The sequence below is a fragment of the Bos mutus genome, chromosome 11 (assembly GCF_027580195.1).
Source record: "Bos mutus isolate GX-2022 chromosome 11, NWIPB_WYAK_1.1, whole genome shotgun sequence".
Lineage (NCBI taxonomy): Eukaryota > Metazoa > Chordata > Mammalia > Artiodactyla > Bovidae > Bos > Bos mutus.
In genome coordinates this window covers 32262576-32277824 of record NC_091627.1, presented here as the reverse complement: position 1 = coordinate 32277824, position 15249 = coordinate 32262576, and the positions used below count along the sequence as shown (strand labels likewise).

The window sequence follows — 15249 nt, the reverse complement described above, 5'->3', positions numbered from 1 at the left end:
CGCTTGCTCCTTGAAAGAAAAGCTATGACCAACCTAGACAGTATATTAAAAAGCAGAGACATTACTTTTATCAACAAAGGTCCATCTAGTCAAAGCTATGGTTTTTTCCAGTAGTCAAGTATGGATGTGAGAGCCGGACTTATAAAGAAAGCTGAGCACCGAAGAATTGATGCTTTTGAACTGTGGTGTTGGAGAAGACTCTTGAGAGTCCCTTGGACTGCAAGGAGATCCAACCAGTTCATCCTAAAGGAAAGCAGTCCTGAATATTCATTGGAAGGACTGATGCTGAAGCTGAAACTCCAATACTTTGGCCACCTGATGTGAAGAACCGACTCATTGGAGAAGACCCTGATGCTGGGAAAGTTTGAAGGCGGGAGGAGAAGGGGACAACAGAGGATGAGATGGTGGGATGGCATGATGAACGCGATGGACATGAGTTTGAGTAGGCTCCAGGAGTTGGTGATGGAGAAGAAGGCCTGATGTGCTGCAGTCCATGGGGTTGCAAAGAGTCGGACACGAATGAGTGACTGAAGTGAACTGATAGTCAATTAACAATGCTGTGATAGTTTTACGTGAATAGTAAAGGGATTCAGCCATACCTATATATCCCCCAAACTCCCCTCACATCCAGGCTGCCACATAACAAGTTCCATGTGCTATACAGTAGGTCCTTGCTGGTTATCTATTTTAGATCAGGCTTTTTAAAACTCATTAATATTTAGTTATTTCAGACATGTGCAATAATGGAGAAAAAAGAAACATCAGCCTTGGTCTTAAAGGTTGTGAGTAAAAAAGTACACATACATAGGGAACACTCTCTAAAGGTCTGGAAGATGAATGGAAAAGTTGATGTACTTCTGACTTGGAGGGTACCTGTCTGATGGGCACGTATTTGGGAAAAATCCAATGTGATTTCATTAGCTGGAGAGAATTATGTAAGAAACAAATGGTCTGAGAAAATGGACTATTTATTTAACTAGAAGAAGTAATTATACTTTAGACCAGCATTTCCCAAATTGGTGTTCTAAAGAACATTGTTCTGCAGGATATTAATAGATGTGCCAGGAAAATAGCATGCTGTGCTGTATTAAGCATTGGAAATAATGGGTTACACAAGGTGAAACAGATTTCTTTAGTGTAGTAATTCTATGAGCCTTCAATTGGCTAAAGCACACTGTGGAGCTCCAAGAAGGGGATAAACTATGCAATTCATTTATTGTGAACCTTTTTTTCTGACATATAGCCATTTATTATTATTTCCTAGAACAATCTTCTATGGTACACTAGTTTGAAAGATACTGTCTATATCAGGCTCAGGATTCTGTATCAGAGGTATGCCTTAACTTTAGCAGGTAAGGAAACAAGCATCCTTAGAAAGGGTATTTCCTGATAAACAATCTACTGCTTCAAGGATTACTTGTTCAATAACTTGATATGAATAAACTGGTAAGGGAGATAATAATAACAATGATATAAACCTTGTTTTGTGTTGATATAGTACTTTATAATTTATAAATTTCTTATAGTCAACCTATCAATATATTTTAATATCTTCATATTTAATACATTTAATACATTTTAATATACTATTTACAAACTAGAAAGTCTCTGAAAGTTTTATAAGAGACTCCAAAGAGCTGTGAATAGTGATTCAATCTCTCATCTCTAATAAGCTCAATTCTTAACTCTGGTTTCATTCATTTTTTGACTCCAATAATTCATGGGGTCGCAAAGAGTCGGACACGACTGAGCGACTGAACTGAACTGAATTGAGATTAGAAAACAAAATGACTTGGAGGGAGAAGCCCAATATAATATAAATATTACAATGATAACTTTCAGGCACTGTGGAATAGGATAAAACATTCAGAATCACGTCAAAAATAAAGATAACCAATATTATGTCTCTAAAAGTCAAAAAGGCTCTTAAAAGTCTAAAAATCTACATACTTCTTAAACTCAAACTTATGTCAGATCTTAGACATAAGTTTAAATTAACCATTAGTTTTACAAAGATTTATCAAAAAACTTGGTATATGCAAGATACTAAATAAAGTTTGAAGCCTACAAAAGTGAGTAAATTTCTATTTTCTGGGAATTCCCTGTTGAGGTCAATACAAAACAGTGCAATGAACAAGTTATAGGCTGAATATATAGAGAGATGTACAGCAGCATGGGGCAGCAACTAACTTAGCCTAGGACATGAAGACAGGGACCAAGAGCGTGAGTGAGCTCAATGGGACCTTGAAAGATGAGAATGCCAGGTGGCAAAGAGGGCAGTAGAGTGAACTCAAGGCAGAAGGAACAGCAAGTCCCAAAACCGAAGACACAGGGAATGAAAACAGGTGAAGAAAAGTAACATTGCCAGGAGTGTGGGAGTTGGGATTCCACACTGACAGCTTTATATATTCTTTGCATTGTGAGATAACGTGAAAATGAAATGGTTGGGGACAGAGGAAAAATGAGAAGTAATAAAAATGAAAAAACAACCTTAAAAAAATAAATCAAAACCCTATAAAATAAATAGGTAATTTTTAGAAGCAGAAGGAATTGTTCTAAAAGCAGCAATCTACAAGCACTTTCTGTTAAATAAAAATGATCTATTTCTACCCTCAGAAAAACTCTTATTTTCCCCTTCCCTTGACTATCTGTGTGTACAACCTAATGCTGTGTACAACAATTTCACTCTGACCTGCCTCTTCTTTCTGATTACTAAAATTTTACCCATTTTCCAGCAACTTCTTCTAAGGAAGTTCTCCTAAAAGGATCACCATGTCCTTAATCTCCCCTGAAATCTTAATTTTTCTTAGTTAGGGAGTTGGGAGGAGAGAGGTTGATAATCGTTAGAGCTGGTAACACAAATTCAAAAGCAAGCCTATAAAGGTCTCGTTGACAGGCTTGTTGTATTACTAAAGGAGATGTATGTGGGGCTTGTGGCCAGTGGAAAAGCACAAACCCAGCCTATGTGTATAAAATTCACACATGTGCGTGCACACACACACAATTCAAGGCTTGCTGTCACTTTGTCTGTCTGAATGGATTTTTCCCCCCAATGCCTTAACAAGAAGTCCTCCTACAGTAAACCTAAAAGATGATTATCTTGTCAAGAAGTTCTCAACCAGGGGTATTCTGCCCCATAAAGGACAGTTGGCAATACATGAGGACATTTTTGGTTATCACAACTTGGGGAGGGGCTGCTCTTAGTATCTGCTGGGTAGAGGCAAGGGATGCTGCTAAACATCTCCCAATGCACCAGAAGCACCCCCTTAACAAGAATTATCCAGTTTCAAAACACTAATAGTGATGAGGCTAAGAATCCTGATTCAGTCACCATGTAAATCATTGCCAAGACAAAGATTTCCTTAAGGAAGCTTATTCTTTTATCAAGCAGTTTTTATTGCCAAAAGTTTTGTTTCTCATCTAGAATTAAAAAAATCAAAAACAAAAAACCTCTTTCTGAACCACAGTTGGTATAATCTGCAGATGCGGAACCTGAAGATACAGAGGGCTGAATAAGTTTTGAATACCCCAGGCTGACGATAAGCTCTGAAAACTGCCTCTATCTCTTTATTCTTTGCATTCCTCTCAGGACCTGGTACAGTCACTATAAACATGTTCTGTGAAAAATTAAATACAGGGGAGCTAGTAAGTATTTCTTATTCTTGTGCTGTCTAATGATGAATGCCAAGTTATAACAAGAAGCAGTTTATCTTAAGTCATATTCAGAACATATTATTAATACTATACCCTCGCTTTGTTTCTCTTTTTCCTTCTCTTCCCTTAATTTCCCTTTGTGTCTTTTATTTCACCCTAACATTTAAAAATTATTCCTTATTAGTCTACCATTAAAAGTTTTTCACCTTATGCCATCTCTTTCTTTCTCCCTTTCATCATCTTCCTCTTTTTAAGTAGCATGGAAGCACATTTTATATTATTTGTTATATTTATTGAATATAATTGCATAATAATAGCGAGTATTTACTAAATGGGACTACATGCCAAGCACTCTGTTAAGAGCTTTATATTCAAGCTCTACATCTATTAATGGCTTCCCTGGTGGCTCAGGGATAAAGAATCCGCCTGCCGCCTGTAATGCAGGGGACGTGAGTTCGACCCCTGGGTTGGGAAGATACTCTGGAGGAGGAAATGGCAACCCACTCCAATATTCTTGCCTGGAAAGTCCCATGGACAGAGAAGCCTGGTGGGCTATGATCCATGGGGTCGAAAAAGAGTGGGACATGACTTAGCGAATAAACAACAACATCTATTAATGTTATCTCATTTAGTCCACATACCACCTAAGAGGTAAAGGAATTATTTATTAGATTCTTTTTAAAGATGATAAATCATAGGCTTTAATACGGTAAATAATCTTACTACTGACCCACCTCACATAAGGTTAGAACTAGGACTTGAAACCAGAGCTAACTCTATCATGCTGCCGCTCTAATAAATTTAGCTCCTTCTTCCTCTTCCTTCTGCTATTAGTAAAGCTCCAGAGAACTTCTTTAAATGCTTTTTTAAAAATCCAAAGCAAAACAGACATATGGCTAAAGAAATATAAAAGAGTAATAACAGCAGAAGCAACAACCTACATTCCTGGTCCCATTTCCCAGAGGATAGTTTTAGCCATTTGGGTTTCTAGTTCTTAATGATTACCCTTATAACTGCTGCTTATACAGTCCTAATTACACCTGCATATTATTTGTCATGAGAGAAAATATTTATCAGCAGTATCTCTTGATGCTCTACTTTAGAAATTAAGCTATGCTTCAAAATTATTAATTTAATAATTATATGAGATGTTCATCCTAAATATTTTTTATCTCAAAAAATGGAAGTAAATTGCTTTGAAACTCTTGGTGTTAAAGGACTTTGTTATGAGCCAGCAGTCTTTAATTGAATGAGTCACCCTTATTCTTATCAGAGCAGACTAAGGATGACTTTTTGTGTCATAAAGGGTCTGGGAGTGGACTTAACACCTTTAGTGCATTGGGTTGGCCAAAAAATTCATTTGAATTTTTCCACAACATCCTATGGAAAACCCACACCAACCTTTTGGTCAATCTAATAGCATTTGGGCTGTCTTGTTACATAGAGCTATTAGCACATCCCTTTAAAAAGACACCTGTTGAACAAGGGTATTCACCTGCTGTTGTCCTTGCAATCGTTGTTGAAGTTGAAGTCTAAGTTGGTTGGGTGCAGCTGGAGGTCTGTTTAGCGTCTGCCTGGGCTGCATGCCCATGCCAGGTGAAAAAGCACCTCGAGGAGGTGTTACTTGAACAGGCATAGTCCCCAGTGAAGGTTTTTGCCTGACCATGCCTTGGAAAGGGCTAGAGAGATTGGCAGTAGGCGAAGGAGAAGAATAAGGCTGGGAATAAAGGTTGGGTCTTTCTTCCATCATCAATGGTGGTGTTGCTTGCTGTGGTGGAAATCTCTCTGATAATACATCTAATCCACCTCCCTGTTGGAAAATAAGCCAGAAGATTTTACAAATACATTTCTGCCAATGAATGACATGCTTCTCTATACAATTTTGGATCTGAGATCGTATGAAGCTCTCCAGAAGTTTGCTATTAATACTTAAAGGAATCACTTATGTAAGTTGCTTCTGAAATGGTGTAATACATTAACTGGGATGTTTAAAATCTCAGTAAAGAGAGATGAAAATATGGTTAAAATTAAGGCCCTAAATCAATGAAATAAAGCTAAATGGTTTGAAAAGAACCTCACTGCAAAGCCTAAGAATCAACAAATGTTAAATTGAATAGATTACCATGAGAAGTAGATTCCTAAAGGAGGGATTAATTTTTCTATGTCAAATATAGAATTCATGCTTTTATCTTGTTTGAAAAAAAAAATTCACAGCTGACCTAACAGAATGCCATACAGCTACGGCTTTCAAACTTTTTGACTATTACTTATTGAAAGAAATATAATTTAAATTATGACCTACTGTTTGTGTATGTAACTGAAAACAGAGTTTCATGAAACACAACTTTCCCTTTTTCTGCATTCTGACAGTCTTTATTCTACATTATTCTATCCATTAAAAAAAATGCTGGTCATGATGCACTAAATTGATTTTTTAACTCCAAAGTCTCAAAAATACTAACCTGGAAGTTGGAATGTTATAGAACATATAGGCTGAAGTCTAGCATGAATGAAGGATAAATTAAGTCCTAAAATAAGAATAATATAAAATCTGGATTCTATTCTAGGGAAAGCTTCTAAGATTATGTTCCATAGTAAAAGGCTATAACTCTGTAATTATTATGACAGGCTTTTTGTTTTAAAAGCCCATTATTTAATTATTATATATTTTGATAACTTTCACAAGGGTAAATTATAAAATAGCTACCATACAGTGAGAGTCATATGAAAAAGTCTTGCTTAAAAATACTCTTCTAGCTTTTCAGGGCTGCATCATCTAAAAAAGGCCAACTGTAGTACATACCTGAACAAGCTTGTCAATTCCCAAAGCTCTGTCTAGTTCAGCTAGCTCAGTTTCATCTTTTCCACTGAGGAAGGATACCAGCTGTTCAAGAAGGGCCTTCTCATCATTTCTTCCTTCGACTGTTGTTGGTGGACAGAGAAGTTCATCTAATTGTGAACTAATACACTGGCTGAAGAATCAAAAGATAAGAAAAATAAAGACTGATGTAGCAAATAAGTATTCAACCTTAAGAATACAAATATACATACACATATATGCAAATCTAGTTCTAGGAAATTGCCGAGATTTTTTTAAAACCAATTCTTATGCAATGAAATTTTCTATACTTAATGTGCAGAAATTTATGAACATTTGGTATGCAGCTTGAATATATTTTTCATTATTTTGTCAATCACTGAACTTTGTTTCCACGTTCTTCATGTTAGCTTACAGAAATAGCCTGAAAAATTAACCATAGTTAAGAGAAAATAGTTTTTAACACAAGTAAAAAATAAAAATCAACCAAAACTAAAAAAAAAAAAATTTAATCTAAATAAAATTTTATACTATTTATTCTATTTATATTCTATAGGTGCAATTAATTCTTGATAATTGAACCATATGAAAACAGTACACATTATATGTATTACTTAACTTTCAAGGATGATCAAATCATGCTGATAACATGAAAAAAGAAATCAAACTAGAAAAATGCTCAGTGTTAACCAACAAATTGTTGATTACATGTAGGAAATACATAGTCTAATCCAATTGATATCAATTGATGCATAAAACTTAAAGATATATAGAAAATTACACTAGTACTAATACTACTTCTATAATGATAAGGATTCTTCTTTGGGGAAGGTAAACAAGGCTAGAGGTCATAATTAAGGCTTCACACTCAATGCTACCTAGTCACCCTTTGGTTGCTATATATGAGATGCACTATATGTGTTACAGTGCATATAGCTATATAGCTCTACACTATATGTGTAGAGCTACCTGCGTGGATTGAGAAATCAAATTCTACTCAAGTGGGGATACTGAGCAGATGTAGAAAGTATCTTCCCTTCTTATGTATTCTTGCTCCAAACAAAGAGAAAAGCTGGACAAAATAATTATACAACTAAGAACTCAAGAGCAATAGAGTTGTTGTGCTGAGGCCAATTCATCTACCAGTCCCAGAAATTTTACGGTAATCAATCAAAGCAAAGTAAGAGATGAAAAATAAAGCTGCATACTATATCAATCTCTTGGTAATTAAAATATACACTAGTCTTGCAGTCATGCAGTAAATAAATCTGTTTGATTTGGTGTCCTCCCCCATCTTTTTCTTTTCATTAAACCTTCACCTTCCATTAATATCTATAAAACACCAATACAAACTGGAATCTAGTTTGGGAAAAGCAGTTCTTTGCTGTAGAAGATGGTATCTGTTACTTGATAATACACAAAATGTACTACTCACTCTTCTGGCTTATTCTGATTTACAGCTGTCACTGTATTATTTGCCCATGGAATCTGATCACCAGTTCCTGGTTGTCCAAACTGGTTATCAATTGCTTCTAATTCCAGTTCAGGTAATCCTGGTTAAAGAAAGAAAGGTTAGAAGTCAGGATGTATTAAAACAGAAGATATGACAATATTTTTCAGAAGTAAAATATTATATAGTAGAGTGAGATTTCCCCTATAAAATACTACCTCAATGATACAAAGGTCACTTATTCAGAAACTTACTCTATCTAGAATGTGACATAATAACAGGTAAATGAGAAAGTGAGAAAAGTTCTTTGAATCAAACAGAATCTGGACTTCCCTGGTTGTCCAGTGGCTAAGACTCCATGCTCCCAATGTGGGGAGCCCAGGTTCAATCCCTGTTTGGGGAACCCAAACATGCCACATGCCACAACTAAAACCCAGCACAACCAAATAAATAAATAAGTAAACAAAATAAATGCAAAGAAAATGTGACATTAAAGGTTTTTATACATTACCATAAGAGAATCACTTAGAACTTCTTCAGATATTACTGATTTTAAAAATGATCATAACAATTTCAGTTAACTGCTTTTTCAGTCTATACCCTATTCAGTTCAGTCGCTCAGTAGTGTCCGACTCTTGGCGACCCCATGAATCGCAGCACGCCAGGCCTCCCTGTCCATCACCAACTCCCGGAGTTCACCCAAACTCATGTGCATCGAGTCGGTGATGCCATCCAGCCATCTCATCCTCTGTTGTCCCCTTCTTCTCCTGCCCCCAATCCCAGTATGGAATATGCAATAAGTAGGGACACTGCTACTGTCATGAAATGTTTGAGAGATGCAAGTAAAGGATAAAATATGCTCTACAAAAGGCAGAATCAGAAGCTAAACTGCACTGCAAACTGGGGCCATTTAGTAAATGGACAAAAAAACTCTACAGTGGTTAACTGAGAATATAGCTGTACAATAATGGTATGATAATTGTTGTCTATAATGATGACAAACGAAAAAAAGAGGTTGAGTTATGCTTTATGATGTAGTGGTAAAGAATTCGCCTGCCAATACAAGAGACACAGGAGATGCAGGTTTGATCCTTGGGGCAGGAAGATCTTCTGGAGTAGAAATGGCAACCCACTCTAGTATTCTTGCCTGGAGAATGTTATGGACAGAAGAGCCTGGTGGGCTACAGTCCCTGGGGTTGCAAAGAGTCGGGCACAACTGACCAGAGCACTACAGTACAATGGAAGATGGCAGTATGTACAATTTTTTTGGAAAGCTTTGATTACTTCTCTACTACTTATATTAGGGAAAAAACTGTAAAGAACCTAAATTCCAGAAATTCATTCATTAATGAATTATGGTATAGATATTTATAACATGTTGATAAATGAAAAAGGAAAAAAGTATAATCCAATACATTATTTTCAGGAGGAGTCTACTCTTAGGATATTATAAAATTTCTATATATTAATAGAATAAATCTAGTAAGCTATATATTCTTGGTAGATTTTAGGTTGTGAGACTAAGGATTACTTTATTTTCTTTTAATGTTTCTGATGGCTATTTGTAATCCTGAAAAGGAATAAAATTTATGTTAAAGCCCTAACCTCTAGTACTTCAGAATGTCATTATATTTGGGGACAAGGCTCTGAGTGAAGTGATTAAGAGTTGTCAGGGTGGCTCTACTTCAAACACTTCAGTATAACTGGTGTTATAAGAAGAGGTGATTAGGACAGAGATGACACAGAAGAGAGATGACCATGAGGACACAGCAAGAAGAAAGCTATCTGCAAGCTAGTGAAAGAGGCATCAGAAGACAGCAAACCTACTGACCCTCCTCAACCTGAACTTCCAGCCTTCAGCTTGTGAGAAAATAAATGTCTATTGTTTAAGTCACTGGTCTGTGGTATTTTATTATTATGGCAGCCCTAGTAAACTAACAAAAACTAAAAATGCCTTAGTGGCTTGAGAAAATATACAATTAGGTAGAATTCCTCATTTTAATGAATGGAGATAAGTAGATTTAAGGATGCCCCTCAAACTTATTTAATGCTGCACACTGATAATTATTAACTGCATAAAACATGTTAGGCTCAATTAATCTAACTTGACTACATATTGAAATATACTCAATATTTAGTATGAATGAAATATAGGAGTGCACATAAAAGCACATTCACTTCTAAATACAAAAAATTATAGCTTGCAATTAAACTTGTCTTCTCTAGCATGACAAATGATAGAGAAACCAAATTCTGTATGATTCTGGGGGAAAAAAAGCAAAATACCGAACAACAACAATAAAAGGTGAAGGGAAAGTAATCACTTAATTCTTCTCATTATTTCAATCAGAAAGTTGGTCAGAGAAGATTATCTGAAGTTGTCCCTTTGCTCTGCTCTGCACAATAATTCCTGTCTTATTCCATTTTAGAAATCTAACATAAACAAAATCATTATATTTAAGAGTCAAAGAAAATTTACATGGCTGTCTACCATCTAGACTTAGTATCATAGAATAGTTTATTTGACTCAGTAACAGGACATAGTATCTCACAGTAGTCTTGATGGGAAAAAAGATTACGAAAACAAGTTGGATAAAATATTTTCAAAATAAAGTAATTGTGCTAAATTTGGTGACTAGGGGAAAAAAACCCAATCAATCACTGATTCAATTATAAGTTTTGTTTGCATAGGCTATATACTTAAAAGAAGCTGTTTTTTATTCTAAAGGTCACTTTAACATTTTAGGACTTCTTTTAGAAACTGACTTCTTTTAAAAAAAATTCAATTTGCTGGAATGTTTTACAAAATACACAATTTATCTCTCTTTATCCAAGGAATAAACCTACTACTTTTGGTCATGTTTGTGTTTCTGATACAAACATGAGTAAGTATGTATATATGTTACACAAGACAGGCATAGTGATTTTCAAAGGGACACATTACTGTGTTTACTCGTCTCTGCTGGAGAGAGGCAGCTGATGTGGGGGTAGAAAACAAGCTATTAGGGACTCCTGATCAAGCTGTTTATTTTTTTAATAATCTGTGCAAAGGATTCAGCATCATATTTTCTCCATTTTAAATATGGTTAAAATAAAATCTTATATCCCCATTAGCCATAGTGATTTCAGATAGAAAAACAAACAAATGCTTATATTATTAAAAAATTTAAAAACTCCTTCTGCACACAGTAGAAAGCATTGTTAAATCAAGAGAGTGGCTTTTGCACATTTTACTCCACTAAGAGTTGATTCAGCATCTAGTGATTCTGGTGTTCACAGTTAATTTTCTTCAGCTGTTGATAAAGAGATTCTGGTTCAGTTTTGTGTTACATTTGGCTGTTAACTATGCACAGCAGCTATAGTGTTTGACTAATTTCTCTACTATACAAAAAGAACTATAAATCAGTAAGATAAAAACTGAATAACCCAGTAGGTAACAGGTCACAAAAAAGCACTGAAAAGTGATCAACCTAATTTCACAATAAAAGAAATACATATTAAAACTACACTGAGATACTTAAAAAACTCTTCAGATTGGCAAAGATGAAAAAGTGCATAATTCAAACGATTAGAAAGGATGTGTAGAAAGAAGAACATTATCACCCTGTAAATTGGCATAAGAAAGGCCATTTGGCAAAATCCATCTATGCTTTGACCCAGCAATTCCGTTCAGAATTTACAGTTCAGATATACTCTTAGATGTGGTCAACTATCTGTACTATGTAAGATTATTAATTATAGTCCTGCAGTAGCAAAAGATGCCTACCAATAGTCACAAAACACTAAACACAACCTCAAAAACAAGGAACTAAAAACGGATTTTTTTAAATGCTGAAAATGTTTTATGTGAAACATTTATTTTTAGTTATGCAACACTCAGTGTATTACAGATTAATAAAATTTAAAAAAATTTTAAACCTCAGAATGTGTATGTTCACAGAACAAAAAAATGAGCAGGAGGTCATTCACTCACTTCAGTAGTGTTGCCAGTGTTCAAATATTTTTGGAATTCTTCTAAAACTGTCTTATCTAGTATACAAGTATTCAAGAAAATACTTCTAACTACATCTAACTTTGATTCTGATTCTGATTTTTTTAAGTATTATTCTTTTTGGATCAACAAATTTGGCTCCAAATTACTTCACAAAACTTCAAAAGTCAAATCCACATTTAAAATATAGGAATTTGAAGACAGACAAAAAGACATGGCAGTGGTTTTGAAGGTACTGCTAAGAGAGCACATTATATATGTTTTGATCAAGATCTTCCTAAATTCTTTTAATGTGCTCTTACAGTACATTTCCAACAAAATTATTTAAGTCACGTGGTCACACTGCATGGGAGTACGTGTGTGTGTGTGTGCCTATAAACGATGTGTTTTGAAACCAGGCAGGCTGAAATTTAAATCCTGGTTCTACGTACACTAACTGGATAACTTTGGGCAAGTTTTTATCTGTGTGTGTGTGTTTTCTTTCTTTGGACCTTAGTTTTCTTGTACGTAAGTAGATCTATGGAACATTTTTGGTTCAATGTGACAGATTTACCATCTCTATTTTATTCTACACCCAAAATTTTCATGGAAATAAAGGAAATTGAAAGGGGACAATAAATCTACAGCTGAAGGAGAGGTAAAAGAAGTAACATGGTAGCTAACTAGAACAATGAAAACAAAACAGATGGAAAGATAAAACTGATGGAGAAGTTCACCTAAACTAAAAAACTTATATTACGAAAAAAGCGGAGATTTTCCAAAAGAGGGAGTTTACTCAGAGGGACACCAGAACAATTCCAGGCTCAGTGGTCATTTGAACAAGTAAAGGAACAGGCCACGGGTGATTGCTGGGATAATTAAAGGACAACTGAACAGCTGTCACCAGGCCCTGCTCTGAGTGCAGCTGACTCTGGCGTCTGCCCATGGGATTAAAGTGGTGAGGACATGACTCAGTGTGGGAGTTCTGCCCAGGGAATCTCCCAAAGTGGGTGTGAGGGCTGCCACGAGGGATTTCCCTCTCACCAGCCCCGACTCCTTCACAACAACAACTGAGCACCAGGGCTTCTATAATCAGAAGCTACATTCACTGCCAGAGCAAAAGGGCCTCTCACTTTAGCTGAAGAGACACTTTAGCTACCACGGTGTTTCATTCTAGGTCTTTTTCAGTACATACACAGACAGCCCTGGTTCACCAAAACATTCAAGAAAAGTCAACAGCAGGAAGGAAAGACGGCAAATGTAACAGAGAAACAAACTTTGAAGAAAAAAGGATTGTTACAAAAAATGGAGTATGCCAAATTAATCAATACACAGATTTAAAAGTCTATCATATATATAAAAGGCAATAGACTTCTATGAAAAAAATTTCCATACACATGATTGCTACAATTTAAAGAACTCAACAGACTGACTGAGGAACAGGATGGATATGGTTGAAGATTCAGTTTTGATCTGAAAAATCTGGCCCAGAGACTCTCAGAATACAGTGCAAATGGGCAAGGGCAAGGTAAGTGTGACAGAAAAGATAAGTGACATGGCAGATAGATCCAGGAGTTCGAATAGGTGGTGAATAGTTCAACTGTCTTATGCGAGACCTTTGGGCACAAAGTTAAGACGTGGAATCAGCCATCTGATAATGGAGTCTGGCTCGGGTGAAAGGTGGTGGTGGACAGTGTAGAGGCTAGAGGTGGCAGAGACTCAGAGGCTATTCTCTTCCCTTTATGAGTTATTATATTTTTGTCCTCATCTTCTTTTTTCTTTCTCCAGTCCTTTGTCCTCTTTTCCTTTCTCTTCTCCTTGTTTCTTTCCTGTTTGCATGGAAACACAGTCTGCAGTGATCACCCTCTCCTCATTTACCTCATTTCACCCCTCTCTTTCTGGCTTTCAGCAACACTACAGCACAAAGTTTAACAGATTCTGGTGTCAGTTCAGTTAGTTCAGTCACTCAGTCTGAACGGACTGACAACCTACTCAGACCAGATCAGTTCAGTTCAGTTGCTCAGTCGTGTCTGACTGTTTGCAACCCCATGGACTGTAGCACGCCAGGCTTTCCTGTCCATCACCACGTCCCAGAGCTTACTCAAACTCATGTCCATCAAGTCGGTGATGCCATCCAACCATCTCATGCTCTGTTGTCCCCTTCTCCTCCCGCCTTCAATCTTTCCCAGCATCAGGGTCTTTTCCGATGAGTTGGTTCTTCACATCAGGTGGCCAAAGTACTGAAGTTTCAGCTTCAGCATCAGTCCTTCCAATGAATATTCAGGACTGCTTTCCTTTAGGATGGACTGGTTGGATCACCTTGCAGTCCAAGGGACTCTCAAGAGTCTTCTCCAACACCACAGTTCAAAAGCATCAATTCTTCGTTGCTCAGCTTTCTTTATAAGTCCAGCTCTCACATCCATACTTGACTACTGGAAAAAACCATAGCTTTGACTAGATGGACCTTTGTTGGTAAAGTAATATCTCTGCTTTTTAATATACTGTCTAGGTTGGTCATAGCTTTTCTTCCAAGGAGCAGGTGTCTGGCCTATTTACAAACTCTTCCAGGTGCTACTAGTGGTAAAGAATCCACCTAACAATGCAGGAGAGGCAAGAGATGCAGGTTCAATCCCTGGCTTGAGAAGATACCCTAGAGGAGAAAATGACAACCTACTCCAGTATTTTTGCCTGGAAAATCCCATAGACAGAGGAGCCTGGTGGGCTACAGTCCATGGGGTCTCAAAGAGTTGGACATGACTGACTGACTGAGCACATGTACATAAAGCTGTATTCAGGGGAGGAAATCTCAAGAGAGAAAAAAGAGCTATTTGACTCAAGACGGATTAGGAATGAAAAACATTCCACTTTCACAGACTGGAGAGCTAGAAGACACTTTCTATTTTTATTAACTTTAATTTTCATCAAATTAACACATATACAAAACTTTAAAAGTCAGAACCAAAAGGTCTATGAATAAAAGCAGTTTTCTGTCTTGCCCCTTCTGACCCTTTGATTACTCCCCTTTCAACAGAGACAACCATTCACAACTTGTCTGTTTTCTTTGGCAACTGCCTATTTCTAAAATATCTCCATTTTAAGTTTCTGACTCCCCATCATGATAGATGGGGTTTCAGTTCTCTCACATCTACTACTCTTACTACCTTCTATGTTCCCAATTCCCTAACAGAGATCATTGCTTTTTTTAAATAAAATGCTAATATTTAGATTCTTAGAACTATGCAAATATTACTTACTGCTAAGTCATATTGTATACAAACATCCCTTCTTATATCATGCTTTCATTTTTCTTGAGTTAACAATTAGTTTATTTTTTTCATTTTCCTACTTTTCTTGGAG

The 15249-nt window shown here is 36.3% G+C and overlaps 1 protein-coding gene across 11 annotated transcripts in view; it reads right to left on the bottom strand.

Moving 5' to 3' along the window:
- Positions 1-15249, bottom strand: part of NCOA1 (nuclear receptor coactivator 1) — a 219117-nt gene that overhangs the window by 32218 nt on the left and 171650 nt on the right. For all 11 annotated transcript variants that reach the window (XM_070379206.1, XM_070379211.1, XM_070379204.1 and 8 more), the window contains 3 exons: positions 7908-8025; positions 6458-6626; positions 5150-5464 (listed from right to left, as the gene is read on the bottom strand). In XM_070379206.1, the coding sequence (XP_070235307.1) occupies positions 5150-5464; positions 6458-6626; positions 7908-8025 (602 nt within the window). The remainder of the gene's footprint in view (positions 1-5149; positions 5465-6457; positions 6627-7907; positions 8026-15249) is intronic.